Raw genomic sequence first — 13,190 nt, forward strand, 5'->3', positions numbered from 1 at the left:
AAATTTTTAATTACAAGCCAGCTCGTTGTAAACATTTATTTGACTATTCAAAATTTGCCAAATTAGTATGTATGACATTTTTAAATCAGGTTGACTTTATTGGAAAAATGCTAATGCCTCTAATACTGAAAGGTTTGTTAAACAAAAATGCAGAATGACACATCCTCATCTATTCCATCAGTACTTACCAATGTTTTTCGGATTGACCCTCTCATTGTTTCATACATTGAAATTTCTTTGGCAATCGCTGCACTTTTCCTCTCGTTGTCACTTGTCGTGTATATCATCTACTTTTATCTCAAAAAACATCACACAATCACAAAGAACCACAAGAGAATGATTATTGGAGTGCTCATCATGTGTATTATGGAGTGTTTCGTCTTGATTTTCAGAATTATTTACGATAGTTTGAGTATTTCCTTTGGATTGAGATTTCAGAAATATGCTTCCACACTTGCATTGAAAAATTCCACAACTCTGGAGGGATTTGATACCTTCTTGTGGTATAACAATACTCTGGGAATTACTCCATATGATGTGGGAATAAGTATGGAAGAAATTGTTATTTTCATAATTTCTGTAGCAGCCGAATTATTCATTGTTCTTATGGATATTCAAGTGATGGTCATTATTGTTTGGTTTGTTACACTGGTCTTTGTGGAAACGTTTAGATTGTCGAGTGGATTGTTAAATTCAAGAAAAGTGCACTATTTTGTAAATATTGTCACAATTTTCACAATTATCAACTCGATTGGATTGTTGGTCATTAATTTAGTGACGACAATTCTGACCATTGTACAGAGATTGGGATATATCAGTGCCGAATCCATTACATATGTCTATGGATTGTGTCTATTACTGTTCCTAATTGAAATTCTCTCCCAAATAACCTTATTAATTGTAAGTAATTCAACAATATGACCTAGTTCAATATTGTGTTAAATCCGAATCAACAATTCCAATATTGTATTAAATCCGAATCAGATTGCTGCAACAATTGTTCTCCAAACAATTTCCAAAATCTCCATAGAAAATCAAAACAAGAGAAGAACCATCATTAAAATTCTCATATTACAAAGTGGATTATTTGGTTGTTTCCTATTCGAAGCTTTTGCAGCAGCCTCTGGAGTACTCGCCCAAGGAGTTGAAGCACATTTTGCTTTAGGCTACTCAACTGGTAATTCTCTTGGAATCTTGATATTTGCCTGCACTGCTCTGACTTTGTATACTCCTTTCCGAGCCCTGAATACAAAGGCCAATAGTGAAGATCATCAAGTGAATGATTCACTTCATAGTAGGTTAAAGTCATCATCATCAAATAATAATTCCATGATGATGATGGAAAAGAAACAATATAGTTCGCTGAGTAATGGAACAACAACTACAACACCTACATCTTTAGTGAGAGTAGGAGAAATACCTCCTCGTTTGATGATGATAGAATTGGAGGAGGCTGGTATGAGCAATGATTGTTGTATTCAAAGCAGCTCCGGAAATGATGAAAACATGTTGATGGAAAAGGTTATTGTTGTTGATGAAAAGACAAAACAACAACAACTACCACAATCAACATTAGTAATTACTACCATTCCATGCAACGAACTAGAGAGCATGATCTTGAAATAATGTAATAATCTTTTTGTATCTCCATTTTGGGAGCATCCGAGAGAACAAATAGAAAAGAAATTACATTTACTCCCAGTTTGCTTTATTTTTTTAATTTTTTTTTGTTTTTTAAAAAAATTGTAAAAATTATCTTTTCTAATTTCAAATATTTTTATCGGTATTTCGGATTGAACAGTTTCAGATTCGTTCTGAAGAATTTATGTGTTAATCTTTTGCTTGCTTCAATTGCAACGGGTATTGTAAGATTAGATCATCACCCAAACATCATGTGGGTGATGTGATGAAATATCATCTTTCGAATAAAAATTATCGTTCGAAATTAAAAAAAAATGCAAATCCAACAACGACACATTGTTGCTGCTGCAGTTACCATCTTTCTCTTGGTGATTGTCTTTTCTCTAATGCCAAAAGCCACCGATGACAACTCCAAATACAACAATCATCATCAACAACAACCACAAATCTTGAATGCCAAACAATGTCCTCCATGTCCAACAACAGCTGTTCAACAACAACAACAACAGACTTTCAAATCAGGTTCTTGTCCACCTGTTCAAGAATGTAAATGTTACTCTCTGACAGATGCCCCACCAACAGAACATGGTGATGGACAAGTTACAATGGCCACAACATTTGGTAAAGCACTTAACAAACTTGCTAAACAAGATGATGTGAATACAGTATTGGAAATTGGTACTTGGTTTGGTGGTGGTTCTACTCAATGTATTGCCAAGGGATTGAAGGAATCAGGCTCTCATAAAAGATTATACACATTGGAATTATACGAACCTGCTTGGCAATATGCTAGAAAGACCTATTCACACATGCCAATTTACTTTATTTTGGGAGGAACAGTGCCAACTGATAAATATTTGGCACCAGATGAAATTCCACACAAGGACGATCACTTTAAATTATATTATCAGAGAGATATTGAATTATCAAAGAAGAATATTCCATGGTTGATGCCATTGTGTTTAGCAACTAGATTTGATGCTGTTTTGATTGATGGTAATGAATATACTGGTTGGGCTGAATATGAAATTGTTAATGATCATTGTAAACCAAAATATTTAATGTTGCATGATGTTGGTACTTTAAAGACAAATAAGATTGAAAAGGTTATTAAACAAGGTGGAACTGTTTGGGAATTGATAGATGAAGGTCAAGATGCTGCCAGATGGCAAATTTATAAGAGAAAATAATTGATAAAATTATTATGAAATAAATCCAAGAATAATATTAATTATTGACAATGTCTTCTATTAACAATTTTAGGTAATTTTAATTGTGATGTAGCTGCTTGGATTTCATGGCTAAAATCTGTGAAATAGAAATGTTTCCTTTGTTTAGAGGCAGTTATTTATTTTTTATAGGGACGTCATTTTCAATATGAACAAGAAGCCCGTCTAGCTCAGTCGGTAGAGCGCAAGGCTCTTAACCTTGTGGTCGTGGGTTCGACCCCCACGGTGGGCGTTTCCTTTTGGTTTAATTTTTTTTTGCTCTATTTTGCAGAGTGATTTTGAATTAATTGAGACAAGGTCCTCAAATCCTGAAAATAAGGTATCTACATAGCTAGAAAAAGCAAGGCTTCTGCTCCGAATACATCAACAAGCTTTTTTCCACTTTAAATGCAACACTCCAAAACGATACAAGTGATGAAGCCCTTGGTCTTCGTACACAACATGATCCAGAAGCTAGTACATCATTAACACCAGAAGAAGATGAGGATGAACTTGAGGGGGATGAGGAAAACTCTCCAATATCACAACCAACACCTTGGACAAGACCTAGGCATCCAAACTATGGAATGAAAACAGTTTCATCTAATAATCCAAATGAAAAACGAAAAAGAAAGCAAAGGTGGCTTCAAGAAATTCGAAAATATCAAAAATCAACTTGGAATCTCATTAATCTAACAAGTTACTGCTGAATTATCTGAGAAAGTTCCATACATTAGACAGCATGTTGGTGAAGGTGCAATTCGATGGAGAAAGGATGCTCTTGCTGCTCTCCAGCAGCAGAAGATTATTTACATGAAGTTTTATCACTCGTGTTGGTTGTTCTTCTTTATTGACCACCCGAGTATCTTGTTCATTAATAATTTCAATAACTTCTTGTGGGTGAACATTTGGAGAAGTGTTTTCTCTATTGTTGGATGGGGTATTTCTAAGACAAGTAGTTTCGTCTAGATCCAATAACTCCATTTCGTATCCTCGGCCTGACTGCAATATTTTCTTGGTTAATAGTAGATCTATTTGTAGGTTGTTCAAGATTTTCATTTCTTCTATTCTCAGTGCTAATTTTGTTCAAGATTCCCATTTACAACATTATAATTCCATACAATCGGATTTGGAATCTTTAATAACCAGTTGACCTCATTAAACAATATCCAATATATGATTCCAATCAATTCAATTGCACTTCTTTTAAAATAAAACATGTATTATTATTTTAGAACATGACGGAACTTCAATTATTGTACAACATGTTTAATGTAAAGTGGCATGGTATTGTTGCTTGTGATATTAATCAGAAAAAACTGCCAATATTTCAGCTATCATCAATTATCATCATTATGATGGAGGTAAAACAAGAAGGTTGGTATTTTCGAATCGATATTTTCAAAATAATAATAATAATTAATGAATTGAATTGTTAATTAATAGAGAAGGTTATATTTTCGGATGATGTTTGTTTTGAAATTATTTCCATGATTGATGATTCGTGGTTTATTTTGAATAATTGTTCTTTAATTTCAAAACAATGGTTTAATGTGATCAAGGAACGTTCAAAACTTGTTATTCAATTTAAAAAACAATTAACAGAAAAAAGAATTGAATTGTTAATGAAAAGTCAATTCATGAATAGTATTGTAAATGTTAAGTTTTATTATGGGTTGCTTAACTCTTCAGATAAACTTAAATTCATAAGTGGAATGAAATCATTAACATCACTTAATATTGGTCATAATGAAATTGGTGTAGAAGGAGCCAAATTCATAAGTGAAATGAAACATGTAACATCACTTTATATACATTACAATGAAATTGGTGTAGAAGGATCCAAATTTATAAGTGAAATGAAACAATTAACATCACTTAATATTGCTGACAATGAAATTGGCGTAGAAGGATCCAAATTCATAAGTGAAATGAAACAATTAACATCACTTAATATTGATTACAATGAAATTGGTGTAGAAGGAGCCAAATTCATAAGTGAAATGAAACAATTAACATCACTTAATATTGCTCGACAATGAAATTGGCGTAGAAGGATCCAAATTCATAAGTGAAATGAAACAATTAACATCACTTAATATTGGTGGCAATGAAATTGGTGTAGAAGGAGCCAAATACATGAGTGAAATGAAACATTTAACATCACTTGATATACATCGCAATGAAATTGGTGTAGAAGGATCCAAATTCATAAGTGAAATGAAACATTTAACATCACTTAATATATATTACAATGAAATTGGTGTAGAAGGATCCAAATACATAAGTGAAATGAAACATTTAACATCACTTAATATTGGTGATAATGAAATTGGTGTAGAAGGATCCAAATACATAAGTGAAATGAAACAATTAACATCACTTAATATTGCTGACAATGAAATTGGCGTAGAAGGATCCAAATTCATAAGTGAAATGAAACATTTAACATCACTTTATATATATTACAATGAAATTGGTGTAGAAGGAGCCAAATTCATAAGTGAAATGAAACATTTAACATCACTTAATATTTCTGGCAATCAAATTGGTGATGAGGGATCCAAATTCATAAGTGAAATGAAATCATTAACATCACTTAATATTGGTGATAATGAAATTGGTGTAGAAGGAGCCAAATTCATAAGTGGAATGAAACAATTAACATCACTTAATATTGATGACAATGAATTGGTGTAGAATAAAACGTGAAACTTTATTAATGTCTCTTATATCAATAACAGCCTTGATGACATTTGGTAGGTCTCATATCTTAAGGTCGTGAGTTCGACCCCCATGGTGGGCGATTCAATTTTTGTTGATCACAATTATCGTAGTGGTTGCTGATGATGAACTTTGTCCTATTATTAGGTTCACTAAGTCTTTCTAATTATTTAAAAAAAAAATGATGATCAATTACGAATCAGTCTCCAATTCCATCAATTCCTCCCATTCCACAATATTCTCTGATGATATTTGTTATGAAATTCTATCCTATTTCCATGAGGAAAATGATGGAAAATTTATTCTACTAAATTGTTCGTTAATTTCCAAACAGTGGATGATGAATGTGAAGAAATTCGGAAAGATTTCAATTAATATTCGAAATAGAGTTTCGGATTCATTGATAGAACCAATCAAGAGAAATCAATTTTTGGAATGTTTTGTGAAATTTGGAATTTATTCGCAAGATTTCAAGTTTCATGAAATAATTAAAATGATGAAGAATTTAAAAAGTCTTTCTATTGGAAATTGTTCTATTGGAGAGGAGGATTTGAAATTTATCGGAGAAATGAATCATTTAACTGAACTTGAATTGTGTGAATGTTTGACTGGAGATAAAGATATTAGACCAATTAGTAGAATGTCTCAATTGACTAAATTAAATATTAGTAAGAATGCAAAATACCATTTAAGCGATATCTTTGACATGAAGCAATTAAAAATACTAGAAATTGGAGAAAATTTCATAGGAGATGAACAAGCTGAACTGCTTTCCAATCATTTGAAACAATTGACCATTTTACGAATTAATAACAACTTAATTCATTCTCAAGGTGTTAAACATTTGAGTAAATTGGATCAATTGACTGAATTAGATTTAAGTGGAAATGCTTTTAATGATACAATTGGCTCTGAAATTGCAAAAATGGAACAATTGAAAACTCTTCACGTTAACAAACTTGCAAGACATCGAATGGGATCACGGTTGGGTTCACAATTTGGAAACTTATTTCAATTGACCAGTCTTAGTATAAGTAATAATTATATTGGAGATGAAGGAGCCAACGAAATTAGTAATTTAACACAATTGACTGAATTATATGTACATGGAGCTGAAATTGGATATAGAGGAGCCAGATCATTAAGTGTTTTACACCAGTTGACCAAACTAGATATCAGTACAAATCATATTGGAGATGAGGGAGTTAGATTATTCAAACAATTATCAAAATTAACAGAACTTGTTGTGTTTAATAATAGAATTGGAGATGTTGGAGCACAACTTATTAGTGAAATTCCTCAATTGACCTCTCTTGTTGTTAGTAGCAATCAAATTGGAAACGAAGGGGCAAAATCAATTAGTCAAATGTCAAAATTGAAATATCTTTCGATTAATGGAAATCAAATTGGTGATCAAGGAGCTAAATTATTAAGTGAAATGAATCAATTAAGAAGAATTGAAGTTTATGGAAATAATATTAGTAATGAGATATTTCAATTATTTGGAATTAAAATTCAAAATAAATTGAAATAAAGGAAGTGATTACAATAAACAAAAGTGGAATATTATATCCAAATGATTAAGGATGTTAAGGTAAAATGAAGCTGGCGTAGCTCAGTCGGTAGAGCGTTGGTCTAATAAGCCATTGGTCGCCGGTTCGATCCCGTCCGTCAGCAGCTGTTTTATTGCCATGTTTTGGAGAGTGTAATTTGATCATTCACAGAAATCCGCATCAGAAAGCAAACCATGAGAGATTCACTCATCGATAAAACAAGATCCAAATTTTGCAACCACCCTTCATATGTGATGCTGATCATTTCGACCTTTTAACATATTCTCTCGATGTAACATTTACCAATTATCCAACCATTACGAAAACAATTTCAACCATTCGAAAATTATTATTAAACGAGACGAATAGGGAAATAATGATTCGAGTTGGTATTCCAGAAAAATTAATGCAACTATTGGATCAGGCATGTGTTTCTAAAAGTTACAAAAATTCACATGGATGTGAAATTTCCAGTGAGAAATTGAATTTACTTTGCATACAGTCAATTAGAACACTAAGTTCCATAGCATCTAGGCCTAATCAATCAGAATATTTAGTTTCATTAGGCTGCATTCCAATGATCAATTCTCTATTGAAAAATTCTTTATTGAATTCAGTTATAATATATGAATGTTCTAAATTATTGTCTATTCTCATTTCTGATTCATTTTCAGTGAGATTGCAAATTTTGGAGGAAGTTTTACCAACATTATTGAACCATTTGAATAATTGCGAGAGAATTCCAATGGAAATTGTAAAATGGGGTAAGTTTATTGTCAGTTTGAATTGAATTTTCAATATTTGAGAAGAAACAGAGTTATTGGCTGGTTTTATGAGAAAGAAGGAAAAACTTCCTGTTGAATATTTGAAAATAATGTTGCCTACTGTTGGCAAATTATTGTTGGCACTTGACACTTCTGATGTTGGTTTTTTAACACAGATTATGTTTTGTCTGAGTGCTATTACGAGTGAAGCTGAACTAGTTCCAATATTTATGGAAATGAATTTAACGAATCGAATTATATCTTTATGTCGTAACCAGGATTATTTGAATCTCTTAATAGTGTAAGTAATCATCTGATTTGGAAATTTGAAAGATATTGGAATAGAGTTTCGTATAAGACCATTAAGAATGTCATCATGACAGAAAAAAGGAATTATATCAAAATAATCCTTAATCAAGAATTTTTTTCAATATTGAAACAATTACACTTTCCAACAAGAATTCAATTTCATGTCAAGGAAGTTTGTTGGTATATTTCCTTTTTTATTTCCAAGAATTTCATCAAAGAGTTGAAAGAATCCGAGTTGGTTCCATGGCTATTTGATTCCATTCTCAAAAAAGTGGAAAATCTTCCAGCAAAATCAGAAATGATTACCAGCATTATAGATTGGTGCAAGGATGTCACAAATGTGGAGATAATGAACTATTTATTGGAAATGAATATTGTCCAAGTGATAGGTGAAGAAATTAGAGAAAATTATGTATTGAGAGGAATGTGTGGAAAAGTTTTATTGCAATTCCTGAAATTCAACAAGGAAAAAGTATCACTCTTAATGAATAATTTTGAAATAATTGAATTGGAAGATTTACATTATCAACGTGAAAGATATGATAATAGAAAGAGAGTGGAATACTAGAATCATGGTTTCCTTTCTGAAAATATAACCAAAATTCCAGTACATATTCAGGAGCTCTTTTCTGAAACCATCTTCCATCAATATCATTTTAATCAAGTAGTAACTTGAAACTGCAGACTCATTGGCAGAGATGAACATTCTATCGGTCATGTAGCCCATCATTGGAGAAATTAACTTTTTCCACCACAAATTCTTGGAATATTTTGCAAAATCATATCTCATATCAGTAGTGGAACACAACATCCATGGAACGCGATTGGAATTCCTGACAGAATGACGATCTAAATACTTGTTGAGGAGTTGCAACATTCTTTTTCAATTCATCCTTAATCATTTCATCATGAAGGAGTACTGAATCAACAGCCATGGTAACACCCTGTCCATAAATAGGATTAAGACTTCCTATTTTGTTTGTTAATTAATCAATTATCACATTCGAAATATTAATCCAACAGTGAAATACTTTAAATACAACTTACCAACGACATCTCCAACAGCAATGAAATCTCTCACTCCCTTCAATTTCTCAAAGTGAACATATTCACTGCCACTCTTCTCAAAGAATGGAATAATTTTCTTTGGAGTATCTTTGAACTTTTCAAGAACAACCTTAACTTGTCTCTCCATTCTTGGATTATACTTTACAAAATCCATGATTTGTTCCTTAGCAGTTTCGTATTGAACTGGGTCAATTTTTTCATTGTAGGTTGTCAATAAGAAAAGGAAGGTATTACCACTGTATGGCATGGCAAGGAAACCTCTTCTATGTGGATAGGATAACAAATAATAGAGGAGATAGTAAGGATCATTGAGTTTTCTATTTTCTTGCTCAGTTTCGGATAAATCTTCTCTGTAAATGGCAACTTTACCTTCACTATCATAGGAAGAATCTTTTGGTTCCAATAGAATGGTTTGGTAACCAATCTTACAGTCAATTGAAGATTTTGTGAGGAGTTTCTTGTTTGGTGAAATTTCATTTTCCAAATTTTTCATCAAATTACTTGAGCCAAGTCCTGCACAATTGACCAACAAATTACATTCGATTGTCTTGCTGGAATTATCAGAAACATTGGAGATTGTAACGGATTTAACACGAGTAACCTGTTGTCCATTCTCTGAAATACTTTCAACCTTAATTCCACTCGATGACACCTGATAGCCATCAAGGAATTCAATAGACTTGGACAACTCTTTCTCAATCTTATCTCTCAAAACAGTTTCAACCTGTGCTCTCGATGCCATAATATTCGGAGTCTTTCTATATTCCAAATGATTAGAAACTCCATACCTCTCCTTATAGTAATATTTCACTTGAGAGGCAGGAAGAACCATTTGATTGAGTTTGCTTGTTTTCAAATGCTCTTTCAATTCATTCAAGAATCCTGGAAGTAATCTATCCCACACCAACATTGAACGATAGGAAATGAGGTGAGCTTGTTCTCCCTGTCTGCTCTTCACAATGGATTCATCTCGAATGAATTTGGAACGTTCCACAATGATTACTCTTTTATAATACTTGCTGAGGATGATGGCAGAGGTGAGACCTGCAAATGAACCACCAATGACAATAGCTGTTTCACCGAGTGATGCTTTCCTATTTTCCTCCTTAAGGACGCTATCAATCCTCCTATGTTTGTATGCAATCTAGAATTAGATTTACAGTAATTTCACAATTATTTAATCCCGAGGGAGGAAGAAATTTTAATGCTGATAATTACCTCAATAAAAATCGATTCTTTTTTATTGAGTGTGGACCACACTTGTAACATTCCAAAATGAGGCAATTTCTAAAATTGCCAAGAAATAGAAAATTAAACTTCAATTGCATTTTTCTGTTGCACTCTGAAAGTTTCCTCCCAAACGGTGTACTCGTTGGTCAACACTAATCTGCTGAATGTGTCCATAATGTTCATTAAGAGTGGGGAAAGGAGAATATCATTCAAATTTCTTAAAGTGATGGTTTCGTCTCGCTTCTCTAACTTTTCATAAAGAATATTGAATTGCTTTCTCACATCGGATGGAATGTTGAGCTCGTGAATGGATCCAATCTTGATAAAATCACTTTCCAATTCACTCAATAATTCGCTATTCAATTTTCCTTCACTTCCTCCAACTTGATTTGTAATTTTCATTATCAATTTGTAAGCATTGATATTTTCCAAAGACATTTCCTTTTCTGAATAATCTTCAAAGAGTTGCATAAAGTCATTGTTACTCAAATATTTTGTAATTTCCACATCTTCATCCTCTTGTCTGACGATATTATCCTTCGATTTCCTTCTAAATCTAATCTTGTTAATCAGCTCTATAATCATTGCAGAACCTCCACAAATCATGATAAAGAAACAATTAATTAAGAATCTTGGAATTGGTTCAGCAGCCCTTCCTGGATTGTTTTCGCTAGTGGTGGATACAACGATTATATTAATAATAACCAGAATGAGAATGGCCACCAATTGAATTAAATCAATTCTGATATGGAATGGATCGTCGAAAAACATAAACTTTCCAAGACCATTCTTTTGAATATTCTTATAATTCATAACAGAATCAAAGATGATGCACAAGACACCCACCAAAGTTCCAAATAAAAGGTAGGCAGCAATGGATTCATTGTGAAGAAAAACACCATTCGAAGTAACCATCGCCACACCATGAATGGACAGGAATATGGACAAGACAATCGAAAAGAGGCCTGTAAATAGGAATCCAAACCTTACAGAGGCCAGCATTTTGAAAATCTTGAAATGTTTCTTATACTTTCTAATTAAGGAATACAAATTCTTCAAATAGTAAAATCTAATAATAGTAAATGAATAAATACACACACATGTGCATATTAAAAACATCTCAACCCACACAAAAGCACTACTACAAACATTCTTCCACACATTCAAATGGAAGAATTCATACCAAATAATTAAAACTGGAAGATAGGCCATCAATAATCTTCTTACAATAAATGGTTTTAAAAATGATTTTGAAATGAATAAACAGCCAAAGTAAATGACCACAATTAAAATATTGGGAATGTACCAATAGTCACCATCCTTGAAATTCATTTCAGTGCAAGTGCTTGATAGACACCAATGGCAAGAGGAAGGAAGAAGTAAATTACCAATTTGATCGTATGATCTTGGTTGATTGAATGTGAAATTATGAAATTCTTTCCAGAGAGATTCCAAATTTTCTCTAAGAGAATCATTGAAAGATGCTTTAACTCCATACAAATCGAATACATATTCCATAAATTGTCTTTCAATCTTGCTAATCTTTCCAAAAGAAGAATACAAATTAAATGTTACCATATCTGAAGTGAATCCTTTGAATTCTGTATCAGTAATATAACATTCACCTGGTTTAGCATAACTTGTCGTAGCATTATTAATTTTGGTATAGTCCATCAATACTACATCACTTGGAAAAAGTGGAACAAAGAAGAAATCACTCGTGTTGATGAATTGTCCACTCAATTTCCTTCCTCCACTAGTTTGAGCATCTCTATAATATCTCACATTATAACTGAGAAAATAACCTGTTGTGATGATAATGTCAAATTCCTCAAAAACGTTCATAGGTCTACATTGTTCGTAATAGAAGCGAATTGGTGAAAGTTTCTGGTTGACTGCACTTGTTAAATTATAAAAATTGGTGATGAAGGCGAATGTTGTTGATTCAATGGCAGTATCAATGGCAATCTTTAGATTCGAATACTTGTTAGTGTAGAACAACAAGTCCACTGCCAATTTTCTCATACTGTCAATGGCATCTTCATCGAGAATGGAACTACTATTAGGTAAGAGTTGATTCCTCAGAGCATCCAGAGATTCTTTCACCTCTGACATGTTTCGTCCAAAATTATTGAAGGCCAATCCCTCTTGCGAAAGAGTCATATTCTTCCACATGAAGAGAAATACTCTATCTCTAGTCATGGCCACTTGATTATTACTACCAGTAAAGATGCTCTTATCGAAATTATTGAAAACAGTCTTGTAGAGTACAATTTGGCCATCATCAGAAGTTTGGCCATTGACTAGCAGCTGCAAGGAAACATGCAAGGATATGAGAACAATAATGAAGGTTACCAACCAATTGTTGCTGTTGTGGTGGTGGAAGAATCTCATTCCAATTATTCTCATAAGTTGTTTGTTGTTGTTTTTTGTTGTGAATTATGTGAAAGTCCAAATGGTGTTCTACAAGTCAATCAGAATGTTGGCATCACGAGCTGGAACCTAAAACTCTCAAAAGGGATATTGGACCAATTAGCTTGGTTGTAAGATATTCCGCTGTGGAAAAGAGATCACGCTCAAGTAAATCAGGATTTTCAATCAACTCCGAAGTTGCCATATTATTGACTGTCAAAAGAATCTGCTTGTTCAAGTTGAATAATCCACGTTCCTAATTACAATAGGTCATCAGCTAT

General features: G+C 32.7%; 6 protein-coding genes and 2 non-coding genes across 8 annotated transcripts; 7 read left to right on the forward strand and 1 right to left on the reverse strand.

Annotated features, from left to right (window-relative positions):
• Window positions 1–147: 147 nt before the first annotated feature.
• On the forward strand, window positions 148–1,626 carry NAEGRDRAFT_63502 (uncharacterized protein; the record flags this gene model as incomplete). Its single annotated transcript, XM_002680958.1, has 2 exons — window positions 148–900; window positions 985–1,626. The coding sequence occupies 2 exons, from the start codon at window positions 148–150 to the stop codon at window positions 1,624–1,626; spliced, it is 1,395 nt and encodes a 464-aa protein (XP_002681004.1).
• Window positions 1,627–1,955: 329 nt separating this feature from the next.
• Window positions 1,956–2,872, forward strand: NAEGRDRAFT_78453 (glycosyl transferase; the record flags this gene model as incomplete). The annotated part of the gene is made up of 1 exon (XM_002680959.1): window positions 1,956–2,872. One exon carries the CDS (start codon window positions 1,956–1,958, stop codon window positions 2,829–2,831), a length of 876 nt encoding a protein of 291 aa, XP_002681005.1. The 3' UTR covers window positions 2,832–2,872.
• Window positions 2,873–3,029: 157 nt separating this feature from the next.
• Window positions 3,030–3,102, forward strand: NAEGRDRAFT_t104. The gene has a single exon. It is a non-coding gene; the product is annotated as a tRNA-Lys (tRNA).
• Window positions 3,103–4,925: 1,823 nt separating this feature from the next.
• Window positions 4,926–5,549, forward strand: NAEGRDRAFT_63504 (uncharacterized protein; the record flags this gene model as incomplete). The annotated part of the gene is made up of 1 exon (XM_002680960.1): window positions 4,926–5,549. The coding sequence occupies one exon, from the start codon at window positions 4,926–4,928 to the stop codon at window positions 5,547–5,549; it is 624 nt and encodes a 207-aa protein (XP_002681006.1).
• A 210-nt stretch (window positions 5,550–5,759) lies between these two features.
• Window positions 5,760–7,123, forward strand: NAEGRDRAFT_78454 (leucine-rich repeat family protein). Its single transcript, XM_002680961.1, has one exon. It carries the CDS (start codon window positions 5,911–5,913, stop codon window positions 7,105–7,107), a length of 1,197 nt encoding a protein of 398 aa, XP_002681007.1. The 5' UTR covers window positions 5,760–5,910; the 3' UTR covers window positions 7,108–7,123.
• A 54-nt stretch (window positions 7,124–7,177) lies between these two features.
• On the forward strand, window positions 7,178–7,250 carry NAEGRDRAFT_t105. Its single transcript has one exon. It is a non-coding gene; the product is annotated as a tRNA-Ile (tRNA).
• A 252-nt stretch (window positions 7,251–7,502) lies between these two features.
• On the forward strand, window positions 7,503–8,767 carry NAEGRDRAFT_63506 (uncharacterized protein; the record flags this gene model as incomplete). Its single annotated transcript, XM_002680962.1, has 3 exons — window positions 7,503–7,890; window positions 7,936–8,191; window positions 8,350–8,767. The coding sequence occupies 3 exons, from the start codon at window positions 7,503–7,505 to the stop codon at window positions 8,765–8,767; spliced, it is 1,062 nt and encodes a 353-aa protein (XP_002681008.1).
• Window positions 8,768–8,990: 223 nt separating this feature from the next.
• On the reverse strand, window positions 8,991–12,699 carry NAEGRDRAFT_46482 (uncharacterized protein; the record flags this gene model as incomplete). Its single annotated transcript, XM_002681120.1, has 4 exons — window positions 8,991–9,118; window positions 9,247–10,411; window positions 10,780–11,462; window positions 12,123–12,699. The coding sequence occupies 4 exons, from the start codon at window positions 12,697–12,699 to the stop codon at window positions 8,991–8,993; spliced, it is 2,553 nt and encodes an 850-aa protein (XP_002681166.1).
• Window positions 12,700–13,190: the final 491 nt, after the last annotated feature.

This window comes from Naegleria gruberi, assembly GCF_000004985.1.
Source record: "Naegleria gruberi genomic scaffold NAEGRscaffold_7, whole genome shotgun sequence".
NCBI lineage: Eukaryota > Heterolobosea > Eutetramitea > Acrasida > Naegleriidae > Naegleria > Naegleria gruberi.

Bases quoted from the DNA above. Each gene is read 5' to 3' on its own strand.
- NAEGRDRAFT_78454 (XM_002680961.1), top strand. From the start codon at position 5,911: ATGATGAATGTGAAGAAATTCGGAAAGATTTCAATTAATATTCGAAAT.